The sequence below is a fragment of the Etheostoma spectabile genome, chromosome 15 (genome assembly GCF_008692095.1).
Source record: "Etheostoma spectabile isolate EspeVRDwgs_2016 chromosome 15, UIUC_Espe_1.0, whole genome shotgun sequence".
Lineage (NCBI taxonomy): Eukaryota > Metazoa > Chordata > Actinopteri > Perciformes > Percidae > Etheostoma > Etheostoma spectabile.
Genome location: NC_045747.1, coordinates 24,140,437 through 24,153,151, shown reverse-complemented (window position 1 = coordinate 24,153,151; position 12,715 = coordinate 24,140,437). Strand labels below are relative to the sequence as shown.

General features: G+C 37.7%; 1 protein-coding gene across 1 annotated transcript; it reads left to right on the top strand.

Annotated features, from left to right (window-relative positions):
• The first annotated feature begins 5,497 nt into the window (after positions 1 to 5,497).
• LOC116702836 (zinc finger protein Gfi-1b) lies at positions 5,498 to 11,530 on the top strand. The gene is made up of 5 exons (XM_032537322.1): positions 5,498 to 5,956; positions 6,961 to 7,130; positions 8,344 to 8,484; positions 9,101 to 9,266; positions 11,282 to 11,530. Exons 1-5 carry the CDS (start codon positions 5,605 to 5,607, stop codon positions 11,488 to 11,490), a joined length of 1,038 nt encoding a protein of 345 aa, XP_032393213.1. The 5' UTR covers positions 5,498 to 5,604; the 3' UTR covers positions 11,491 to 11,530.
• Positions 11,531 to 12,715: the final 1,185 nt, after the last annotated feature.

Genomic DNA, 12,715 nt, shown 5'->3' with positions numbered 1-12,715 from the left:
AGTAAGTGCGTATTTATAGGTATAATAAAATAGTAAGTGCAGTATTAGTATAGTATAAATATAGCATATGCAGTTTTAAATTAGTATAATATATAGTATATAGTATTAGGTATAGTAAATAAATACCCTAGTGCAGTATTGTATAGTATAATATATAGTATAGGGCAGTATTAGTATAGTATAATATCATAGGCAGTTTTATTTATAGTTTTAAAATACATAGTAAAATGGCTAGTATGTATAGTATAATATATAGCATAGTTGCAGTATTAGTATAGTATATATATAGTATAGTGCAGTGTTAGTATATAAATATGGGCCATAGTGCAGTATAGTTAGTATAATCATAGTATAGTGGCAGTATTAGTATAGTATAATATTACATAGTGCAGTTTGTAAGTATAAATATAGTATAGTGCAGTATTAGTTAGTAAATAATAGTATGTGCAGTGTTAGTATAGTATAATATATAGCATAGTGCGTATTAGTATAGTATAATATAGCATAGTGCAGTATTAGTATAGTATAATTTTTTCAAAATTATAAATACGAGGGGGATTTTCATAGGAGGAATATAGTAAATTTCAGGCGAGTATATATATCCAAAACCAGTCAGTAAATCATATGGCATAAGTACACCATTTTCCTGCCATCAGGTTAACATGCACGAGTAACAAAACCCCCACACGCATAAAAACTTTGCAAAGTTCTCCCTTCCCCCCCCCCCCCCCCCCCCCCCCCCCCCCCCCCCCTCCTACCCGAGTTTACAGGTTCCTAGAAGGTTCTACCTCCCAAACGGGGGAAACAAAACCCCCGAACCCCCCAAAACGAATGATGCAGAAACCCACCCGAACCCACCAGCCCTCAGGTCTCGGTCCCTGCACCTCTGTCGCCTGCCCCCCCCCCAGACAGACCCTGGTGCAGGGTTACGAGCTCCCCACCACATCAACCACGGGGCTCTAACATGCGTCTCTTCGTGCACATCAAGGCAAACGCAGCTCCATTTTTTTAAATGTGTTTTTTTGTTACGCTGCTGATACCACGAGTCAAATGAGATGTTTGCAAAATTCCAGCCACATTGAGAATTGCTTTGGTTTCAGTTCATATGTGGCCTGTGATGACTTGATTTCAATCTGAGGTCAGATTCACACCACTCGGCAACAGATACGGATACGCAAAATATATTAAAGATTTAAAGAATGAATGGATGATACGTTATATTCAAAAATAAATGAACAAAAAACTTAAAGTGAAAAAGAAAGTATTTCACTTTAAGAAAAAGCAAGAATAAGCTGAATAAATAAATACTCTGAAATAAGCACTCTTATCCTAAAAGGAGTAGGAAGAAGCTAAATACATCTAATAAAATTTATAACATAAAATAAATCTACTTTATTTTTTCAATAAACAACAATGCAACCCTGTAACCCAAAAACATCGTCAAAATAAAAAAAAAAAAAAACATTTGCAGATGAATTAATCAATAAAAGTTCCTATTCCATGGTTTTTTTCAATTAAATCATTTCTTATGTACCATCCTTAAGTAAAGGTCCTCAAACCCCCACACACCACCACACACACCACACACACACACACACACACACACACACACACACACACACACACACACCCCACACACACACACACACCCCACACACTTCAATCTCATTGCACAGGTACTGCACTTGTGTATGATGACAATAAAGGCTTTCTATATTCTAAACATACTATATACACACACACACACACACACACACACACCTGTCTATCTCCTGCTTCTCTTATTGCCTTCCTGAAAACTTTGTAGACCCGATGTTTTCTGCGTGAAAAGAACAATTTGTTCCCTTGTTTTTTTCATTTTGTTTGTATTATTTAACATCGTGTTGATTTTTAGCTTTTAAATACATCAGAGCAAAACTCAAACAAGTTAATACAATATTATGGACGTCTTTATTCTCACTATATTACAGTCAACACCACGAAATTGCGAGTGCTTAAAAGCACTTATATCCATGTGTAAGCTAAAAAATAACGTTCATTCAATCTATTTTCATGAGTAAATAAAACTGATGTTTTATGGTTTTTGGTATCGTCTTGTCCAGAAATGTCTGTTATTGGGTAGATCAAATATTTACCTAGAAACTCTCTCAAAGGGTTGTTTTATTCAGACTAATAGTGTCACTTTACTGAAACGTTCACACACTCAAACAGCGAACACCACATTTACTTTATCACATTTTTATGCTGTGTAGTTATTTTTTATTATGTCTGCCAATTAGGAAAAGTCTAGGGTCGCCTCGTATGATTTGTAGCTATAGTGAGTAATTTTAAGAAGGGTTATCTAGAGTTAGTACGATGTGGAATCCTTGGTACTTTTTCTGAGTGAAATTGGAAGGAATAGCCTGCGTCTTACCATCCCAACCAGACATATTTGGTTATAAACTAGTGTTTCAGACTGTGAGAGCAAACAGAGAAACAGCAAAAGCTGCAAACGGCACTGGATCATGGCTCCGGATCCCGGAGGGTTTAACCCTCGTGTTGTCTTCCCGTCAAAATTAAAAATCAGCACTTTTTTTGAAGCTTTCATTAATGTATTGACTTTTTCTTATGTTTTTGTCCCTTTTTTCAACACTTGATGACGCATTTTTTCCTTGTTTGTCACTTTTTTGATGTTACGTAACACCAACTTGTTAAATTTAGTTTTACAGTTATTTTTGGAATGTATGGTCAATAAACCTCAATTATGAGAAATTATACCTAATGTTTGAGTTAGAAAAGCAGAAATTAGGAATTATTGAGACTAAAATTAAAGGAATGGATGTTGATGATAATCACAGACTGGAATATGTCAACTTTTACTCAATACTATTTCAACAACACTTCAATTTGTTTTACAATGCTATAAAATTGAATAAGACCCAAAATTAATGAAAGTAGAGATTTGTACTTGGCAAAGAGCGTTGGAATCAATCATGTTATTTTGGGGAATTTAAAAGAACAGTGATATAGGAAAAGGGGTCAATTTGACCCGAGGACGACATGAGGGTTAAACAGAAGAGTCATGTCATCTGCATATAGATTGAGTCTGTGTCGTTTGTTTAACTCAGCTTTCCTGTTGATTGCCCTGCAAGTGGTAAAATACTGTATCAGCACTGTCTATGTAGCTAAATGGAGATTGTGAAGATTACATAAACCATCATTTGTCATCTCCATAAACCATATCTTAAGATCTTTAGAGTATAGCCCTCGACCTATAATAGTTTCACGTTCCATCTACTGTAATTGACTGGTTTCCTTGTTTCCCTTATTTTTAATATGCATGTTTTTATGTGTTGTTGTTTTTTTTGCTTCACTCTTCATTAGCTGCTGCTAATGCTATGTTTTGGTAATTGTGTTCAGAGGTGATGCCTCATATGTTGGATAAGGAAGAACTTTTGCACATTGTGTTGATAAACCACACGCAGCATGATGACTCAGTGTGTCTCTTTGGCACTTCTTTCTTTTTCTGTTTGTTTGTGTTATTGTTTGTTTTATTTGGATCCCCATTAGCTTCAGCATACACTAAGAGCTCTTCTTCCTGGGGTCCTACAATCTTTTCTTTGACAATACTCATTTTGACATTTCATTACACACACACAGACAGATTTTGAAAATACAAATCATAAGTAAATCTTACAGTTAACGCAATTAATACATGAAACAAAAGACACTACTCTGAATAGATTAATCTATTTTAAGATATACGATAACAAAAGCCCTACACCAAACTAATTTTATGTTAAATATTTGAAATAAATGTGTCTTAAGTGATTTTTTAAAGCTGTGATGGTCAAACTTCACACATATTTCTTGAATGATCAAAGTACAATCCAAAATGCAATCAGCCCTTTTCATGTATTCATAAAAAATATTTTTAGCACATAATTAAAGCTTTGTAAATTATATTACTTTTAATGGCTTAGGGTTAGGGTTATGTGCCACTCAACTACTAATAACTTTATAATAATCATTAATTTATAAAAATAATTTGTTAAAGGTTAGTGTATCATTAATTAAGAGATTATAAATTACTTGGTCATTATTGTAAAGTGTTAGCCTGAAATCTTACCCCAGAGCTGCCTTCTTTCCACTTTAAATGAAATATCTTCTCAATGTCTTTCTAACACAAAGGTTACTTAGAATATAGTTCAACTCAAATCTAAGCTCACACAAGCAACTGTGTAGGATGAATGGGTACCACATTAAAGCCACACACACACACACACACCACACACACACACACACACACACACACACACACACAGTAATGTGCAATCGGGACTTCAATAGTAAAAGGTCCACATGTTCACATGAGAACGATGAGATGTTCAAACTTTCCAAAGGATGCTTGGTGTATTTATGAGTCAACCCACGTGAACAGTCATTAAAGTGGTAAACACAGCGCTCGTTTTAATCTGTATTCGTCTTTCAGTAAATAAGGTTTCATCTTGACTTCTGGTGTCCCCACGATTTTATTCCCACTGGTTCCTAAACCTTCAGCGAATACAGAGCAACATCTCGGTTTTTATTGACTCTGCTTGTCAGAATAAGGGCAGCAAAAGAGGTAACACCCCCAAAATTGATTAAAACAAGGAGGCTATTTTGAGAAATTAATTTTGAAATAATTCTTTTTTTTTTTTATTATCTTGTAATTTCAATTAATTTGGGCGCATTTTTTCTGCCCCTTCCAATGCCTAAAGTCCCACAATCCTCAGCAGTGTTTCAAAATCAAGTAAAATCTCTTGTCATGAGCTGTGAATGTCTTCAGTTGATGGGTGGGAGAAAGAGAAAAGAGGACGTTGCCAGCAAACGAGGACACGCAAGAAACACTCAACATTCAGCTGTGCAATACAGAGGTGAGTTGGCATCTTATTGTTATCATATCAACACATTCATATGAACGTATTCATTTTTTAGACATTTTCTTATGTACCTAAAATAGGGAAAATTCAATCAACTGGCACACTTCAAGGGTGGGACTTGTGAAGAATATTATTCATAGATTTATATGATGAGGTTACTACATTTTTATCTTTATTACAGAGGCTCATCTAAAATTAGTTTACTAGTCCACTGTGTACTTCTCTTGAGTTGCATCCTTTTAGTTTTAATTTCAGGCTTTCCTTTTTCTTATTTACCATATGATCTGATATCAAAAATTCAACCAAAGCAGTTTTGAGATGATCAGTTTTGAGATGTTGTTTTCCACGTATCTCATGATAAATTCATAAATTTAAGAAATGGCAAATACAGCATTTATTTATATGTTTAATTAAGGTAATGCGGAAAGATAACATTCCCAATTTTTAAATCATTCTGTTGTCGTGCATGAAAAAAAAAAAAAAGAGTACATGCCGCTGAAATGGAAGTATAAAAAGTGAAGCATGGTGTCAGTTTAGAAGTCGTCAGACAACACCACAGTCGGGTTATCCTTCAGTGAAAACCCTGAAACCTTTGTGCAGGTGGCGGGCTGTATTTGCTAAGAAAACCTCAAGCTTTGGCATTGTAACTGAACATGTAGCAGCAGGTGTGCTGCATCTGAGTAAGTGAGGCTCTAAAAGTGACATGAAAGAGCTGATTCCTGCAGGTTTTATTGTGCAGGATATTTTTTTTTCTAACCTTGTCACTCATCAACTCCGTCAGTGTGCCATGCCGCGGTCGTTCCTCGTCAAGAGTAAGAGGACTCATGTACTCGGCTCATCGAAGGACTTCTATAGACCACGTTCCCAGCCCCGGACAGTCGCCCACCAGCCCGTGCAGCATGCAATGGGACAGGACGGGAGGTGTCTAGAAGACGTTGTGCAGCCGTTGTCCCCCATGTTAGGGGTCAAAGAGCGTCTGGCTGAAGACTGCTCACCGTGGGACGGGGTGGCAGTCCAGTCTTACTCTGCCCCCACAAATGAGCTTTGGCCTTCAGGTACCACACTCTTACCTTAGCAGGGATTTTGTTTTTTTAATCTTTGTCACTCTGGAATGAGAAGGAGACTACAGTATGTGTTGTTTAGGTTTAGCCATGTGAGAGTGTTGTTGACCTCGGTCATAACTGAGTAGAGATAGGGACCAAAGTTCGAGACTCTGACTCAAGCTTGACACTCAAGTCTCACACACTGGGACTTTAGACTCGACTTAAGACTTGTCCTCAAAAGACTTCAGACCCAACTTGGACTCGAGATGCAGAACTCGTGAACAATCGTCATTTTAGGAAAGGTCTGACTGGTATTTCCCTAACTACGTAATTTAAAACCTACCTACGTAACACTTAACATATCTGCTGCACGTGGCCACATGGGAGAGAGGACAACATAACTCGAGAGACTTAACTTGGACTCTAGCTCAGGAACTTGAGATTTGACTTGGACTCTAGCTCAAAGACTTGAGACTTGAATTGGACTCTAGCTCAGAGACTTGAGACTTGACTTGGACTCTAGCTTAGGAACTTGAGATTTGACGTGGACTCTAGCTCAGGGACTTGAGATTTGACGTGGACTCTATCTCAGGGACTTGAGATTTGACTTGGACTCTAGCTCAGAGACTTGAGACTTGACTTGGACTCTAGCTCAGAGACTTGAGACTTGAATTGGACTCTAACTCAAAGATTTGAGAGTTGACTTGGACACTAGCTCAGGGACTTGAGATTTGATTTGGACTCTAGCTCAGGGACTTGAGTTTTGATTTGGACTCTAACTCAAATAGTGGAGATTTGACGTGGACTCTAGCTCAAAGATTTGAAATTTGACTTGGACTCTAGCTCAGGGACTTGAGCATCTCTGCAATTGAGACATTAGTTTAGTAACAGACTCAACAAAGAGGATTAATCTTTGGACACTCCAGAAAACACTAACCAAAGACCCAAAAAATTCTCAACCATTCTCTGTAAACTAAAGACATTCCCATCATTATCTTTTCATAATCTAACAAAAGCCCCGGTGGAGAACAGAGACGCTCCTCTGCCATTCTCGCCTTGGACGGCGGACAGACACCCGGCATCTGAAAGAGAGAGACAACTGGAGCGACTGGTCTTCATTTTAGTCAACCACACATCGCACACCAACCTCAAATCCCCCGTCAGCGAGTGCCCGCTCTGTGAAAAGGTAGGAAGCCCCTGCATTGTGAGAATCATCAAATGTCCTTTCTACTTCTGTTCAAGTACAAGTTCAAGACCTTCATTTGTCCCCGAGGGGCGATTAATTTTGCTGCAGTAGCAAGAAGTCGACATACAGTACATGACAAGAAAGACAACAACACGGATTAAAAATAGAGGATCAGACCAGATGGGGAAATAAATACAACATTAAAAGTTTAAGTCCAAGTGCCTTATGTGCAGACGTTACCTATTCTTTACAGAGTTAAGCAGAGAGATGGCAGATTATTACACCAGCATCTCTGCTGGTGTAATAAAAGAGGAAACCACAGAGAATAACCATAAAAGTAACTGCCACGACACAGAAGCTGGCAACTTGTCAGAGAGTGACACAGCAGAGTGGTTCAGGGTGGTAAACACAATATGAAAGGGCAGTCAGTGTTGGTTTATAGGAGTAGGATGTTGCAAATGAAGCTGTAATTTTAAAAAGATAGCTGGTCTGCACACTTCTGCCAGAAGAATGCACAGTGCAAAACTACTAAAAAAAATAACTCAACACACTTATTTTTGGAATTGTTAATAAATCTACCTCATTTATATGGAATTATACCTGATGTTTGAGTTAAAAAAAACTAAAATTATGAATTACTTCAAAAAAATATTTATTATTTTGTGGATAAATACAGACTGTCAAAGTTTAGTCAGGATACGGTTTTAGAAACAGCGTAATTGTTTTTCTAAAATGAAATGAACAAAGTGAACTGATCCTACATTTTATCTGCGAAGAGCGTTGCATCTGTGTGGTTTTCTGACGTAGAAACTATGAAAATTAGTCAAATTTTTCCAGAGGACAACATGAGGGTTGAAAAAAAGTCTCTAAACTGAATAATTCGCTGATCATTAAACCGTTAAACGTGACAAACTATCCAGTAGAAGAAGTCGAAAATCTTTCAAATTTACTTTGTCAATCTCTTTTTTTGTAAAATATGACACTGTTTTCCGTCCGAGCCGCCATGACAGTGGTTTGAAATTCTCGAGCAGCCAGACCCACGTGACACGTTCGTCCAATCAGCTGCAAGTCAGGGGCGTAGAGCATCGACCACGGATGTATGACGTCGCGACACCCCGCTTCAGTCGTGGATACCGGTACCGATACTTTGATACCGGTTCCTAAATGATTTTTCAATAACAATTTTCCCCGATCTCTCTGTCCACCTCTTCAGTCTCTTTCAGAAGTGCTAATATCAGGAGGGGGCCCGCAGGCTCATTTCCTCAACACCCTCTCTGTCCCATTGACCAGATCCCCCACCGCCAGCGACATCCCGATGGGCTTCAGAGCAATAAGCAGCTACGGTAGAGCTAAGGTACAGTACACAGTGATAATCTTTACATGATCAATTTCAGAACAAGCATACATTTGTGCATAAAACATCCTCAAAATGAAGGATCTGAACCTCATAATAGGATGCAATATGAGGGGGAAACTGAAAAAAGGCCGGCTACGAGCTTGCATCGTGATTAAATACGTTATGTATTGTTGAATATTGGTAGGGAACGTCTCGGGTTACGTATGTAACCTTTGTTCCCCGAGACAAGGGAACGAGACACTGCGTCGGTTACAACACTACGTTAGAGGCGTTTCCCTTAGTGTCGTAACCGACGCAGCTCGAGTTCCCCTCGAAGGGGAACGTCTTGGGTTACGTATGTAACCCTTGTTCCCCGAGATAGGAACGAGAACGAGACACTGTGTCGGTTACGACACTATGGGAAATGCCTCTAGCGTAGTGTTGTAACCGACGCAGTTCGAGTTCCCCTCGAAGGGGAACCCAACATGCCAAGCCCCCGGAGGGTTTTCTGGGTTTCCTTTGCGTGTCCTTTTTTATTTAAAGTCTCTTTAATATAGCTTGACTGTGACTTGGGAAGGAAACATTGGTTTGTCCTTATGGCTGTGACTGAGTGAACCTGGGTTTGTGTGTCCAGGACCGAAGCTTTGGCTGCACGGTGTGTGGAAAGGTGTTCAAGCGCTCGTCCACCCTGTCCACACACCTCCTCATCCACTCCGACACGCGGCCTTACCCCTGCCAGTACTGCGGGAAAAGGTTCCACCAGAAGTCAGACATGAAGAAACACACCTTCATACACACAGGTGAGTGGACACAAAGGTACGAGGCTCAGAATGGGTGACGTCACATGAATCAATCATTAATAGATTAATCAGTTCAAGTCATTTTCTATGAAAATAACAAAAACACTTCACTGATTCCATCTTGTTAAATGTGAATATCTTCTAGTTTCTTCTCTCCTCTGTGACAGTACACTTAATATCTTTGAGTTGTGGACAATACGAGACATTTGAGGACATCTCCACATTTTTTACCATTTTCTAAAATTTTTAGAGACCAAACAACTCATTCATTTATCGAGAAAATAATCCACAATGAAAATAATCAGTAGTTTCTACTTGAAACAGCTTTCAAATTTGTTCTCTGAGCAAGAAAATACAAAAAAAATCTTCTTTGTAACATCGATCTTCTGTTTTATGTTGGGGAATAAAATTTAGGCTACACAAACTATAATTAAACAATTAACTAAAGAAATAAAATCTTTCTATTATCCTGCTTTTTGCACATTTGTACACACAATAAAACAAACTATCCCCAAAAAGGTGTCATGCTTGGCTGATGAGGGAAAAATAGCTTTATCGATAAAAACAAATTTAAACAAAGTGCAATGAAAACAGATTTAACTAGTAAATTGTTGGCTAAATTAAGCATGAGACTTAAAGACAAGGGGGCAGATGATTTCTACATGTTTTCCCACCATTTGGAGTTTGCTTGGTGAACACATCTTCTTTGTAGCCTCCATGTTTTTCCCACATTACAACTTAAATATGAACACCAAAGTGGGAAGAACAGCTTCCTAATTCAGAAAATGGGACTGTCCTAACTATAGGGATTGGGGAGAAAAATCTAAAATCTTACGTATCGGGATTTTTTTGGATTCCCTAAAATTGATTCTTATCCCTGAAAATGGGTACGCTATTTAAAAAAATGAACCAAAGATACACTTAAATATTTTCTGTTTACCGCTAACGGCAACTACATCATATCCCTTTCCAGCAAAACAAACCAAAAGCAGGAAACGCAGATAATCCATGTTATGTTTATTACTTCTAAACTATCCTTAAGTACTATACATCATTATCCAACGAAGTATGCAGTAGGAGGGAGTTTTATTTGACCTGGGTTTAGGAAAAGAACAATGGGACGGTTGGGTTTAGGAAAAGAACAACGGGTTGGGTTTAGGAAAAGAACAACGGGACGTTTGGGTTTAGGAAAAGAACAATGGGACATTTGGGTTTAGGAAAAGAACAACGGGACGGTTGGGTTTAGGAAAAGAACAACGGGACGGTTGGGTTTAGGAAAAGAACAACGGGACATTTGGGTTTAGGAAAAGAACAACGGGACGGTTGGGTTTAGGAAAAGAACAACGGGACGGTTGGGTTTAGGAATCGTGACACGCGGGACACCATCTCCGGTGTCCTGGGTCAAAGTCCTGTGTTGACCTTCCTCCACAGCGCTGCAGAGGAAGGTCTGGCTAAGTTACTTGAGGCGCTGCAAAATAGCCTCAGGAAGGAACTTGTTTTGGTGGAACGTGTATACGTTCAGAAGTTGTTTTAGTCGTGCAACAGAAACCTCAGATTGGAAAGATAGTCTAGCTAGCTGTCTGGATTTACCCTGCAGAGATCTGAGGACCAGGTAACCATAGTCCTCAGAAACCCACCGGAGGTTAGAAGGCCAATACAAAGAAAGCAACAGGAAACAGACATTGGCAAAAAGACATGCATCTGGCGGATTTCCTGCGGCACCTAAGCAATCCCAGAAGTGAAACGTCGAGGATATAGACTACTTCTTCACGAATTAAACAAATGTCAGACTGACTAACTGACATGTGATGTGCATTCTTCTTAGAAAACAATTAGCTTTCAGGAATGTTTCATGGTACATTGTCTGGAGAAGTGTAGTATTCAACTTAGAAAATCAGATCAGGACAAAAGCACATTGTCCTGGCCCTAATCCTAACTAAATGCAACTTCAAAAAAAAACCATGCTGTGAAATGCTCAAACACCCACCTGTGTAACATTGTGCGTCCTCCCCCAGGTGAGAAACCACACGTGTGCAAGGTGTGCGGTAAAGGATTCAGCCAGAGCTCCAACCTCATCACCCACAGCCGAAAGCACAGCAGCTACCGGCCGTTCAGCTGCGTCCGCTGCAAGCACAGCTTCCAGCGCCGGGTGGACCTGCAGCGCCACCAGCAGGCGCAGTGTGGCTATGAAGACACGCTCACTCAACAGCCCATGAAGCACTGAAGTGATGGCCTTTTTGTACATAATGTCCAATCATTCATATTTGTAAAAGTCAAAAGTTTATGCACATGAGGACGTCTCTGAAGTCCAACAATAAAACTTAATTGATTGTGTATGAATGCTATTTTATGCCATTGGTTTGTGTTCTGAGCTAAATTGTTTGTGTTGTAGATCTGGTTTTGCCCATCAGGGGTTCGTGGAAAATATTGAGTAGCCTGACAATTTTTTATTTTTTTTTAATCTGATTTGATTAAAATAATATACATATTACCAGTCAAATGTAACACTTAAATATTAGCCTACATGTTGCAATGATATAAGTGTGTGAAAACTAATTTGCAAGCAGGCACAGAAGTTTAGCTAAAAGTAATAAATGGTAAAATAACTAGCTAAAAGTAAAGAATAAATGGTAAAATAACAAGCTAAAAGTAATGAATAAATGGTAAAAGTAACTAGCTAAAAGTAATGAATAAATGGTAAAATAACAAGCTAAAAGTAATTAATAAATGGTAAAATAACTAGCTAAAAGTAAAGAATAAATGGTAAAATAACTAGCTAAAAGTAAAGAATACATGGTAAAATAACAGCTAAAAGTAAAGAATAATGGTAAAATAACAAGCTAAAAGTAAAGAATAAATGGTAAAATAACTAGCTAAAAGTAAAGAATAAATGGTAAAATAACTAGCTAAAAGTAAGAATAAATGGTAAAATAACTAGCTAAAAGTAAAGAATAAATGGTAAAATAACTAGCTAAAAGTAAAGAATAAATGGTAAAATAACTAGCTAAAAGTAAAGAATACATGGTAAAATAACAAGCTAAAAGTAAAGAATAAATGGTAAAATAACTAGCTAAAAGTAAAGAATAAATGGTAAAATAACTAGCTAAAAGTAAAGAATAAATGGTAAAATAACTAGCTAAAAGTAATGAATAAATGGTAAAATAACTAGCTAAAAGTAAAGAATAAATGGTAAAAGTAACTAGCTAAAAGTAATGAATAAATGGTAAAATAACAAGCTAAATGTAATGAAAACCATTTCAAATGATTAGCCAAAAGTAATGGAGAAAAAGTTTAAATAGCTAAAGGTTGAAATAATTAGCTAATAATTGAAATAATTAGCTAAAGGTTGGTAAGCTAAAGGTTGAAATAGTTATCAGCTAACTATTTAGTTATATAGTTAACTACATAGTTATATAGTTAGCTTAAGGTTGTACAAAATTCCCCAAATC

Coding starts and splice junctions, on each gene's coding strand:
- LOC116702836 (XM_032537322.1), top strand. CDS start 5,605: ATGAAAGAGCTGATTCCTGCAGGTTTTATTGTGCAGGATATTTTTTTT. Junction 5,957..6,960: donor AAATGAGCTTTGGCCTTCAG/GTACCACACTCT, acceptor ATCTAACAAAAG/CCCCGGTGGAGAACAGAGAC. Junction 7,131..8,343: donor AGTGCCCGCTCTGTGAAAAG/GTAGGAAGCCCC, acceptor CCACCTCTTCAG/TCTCTTTCAGAAGTGCTAAT.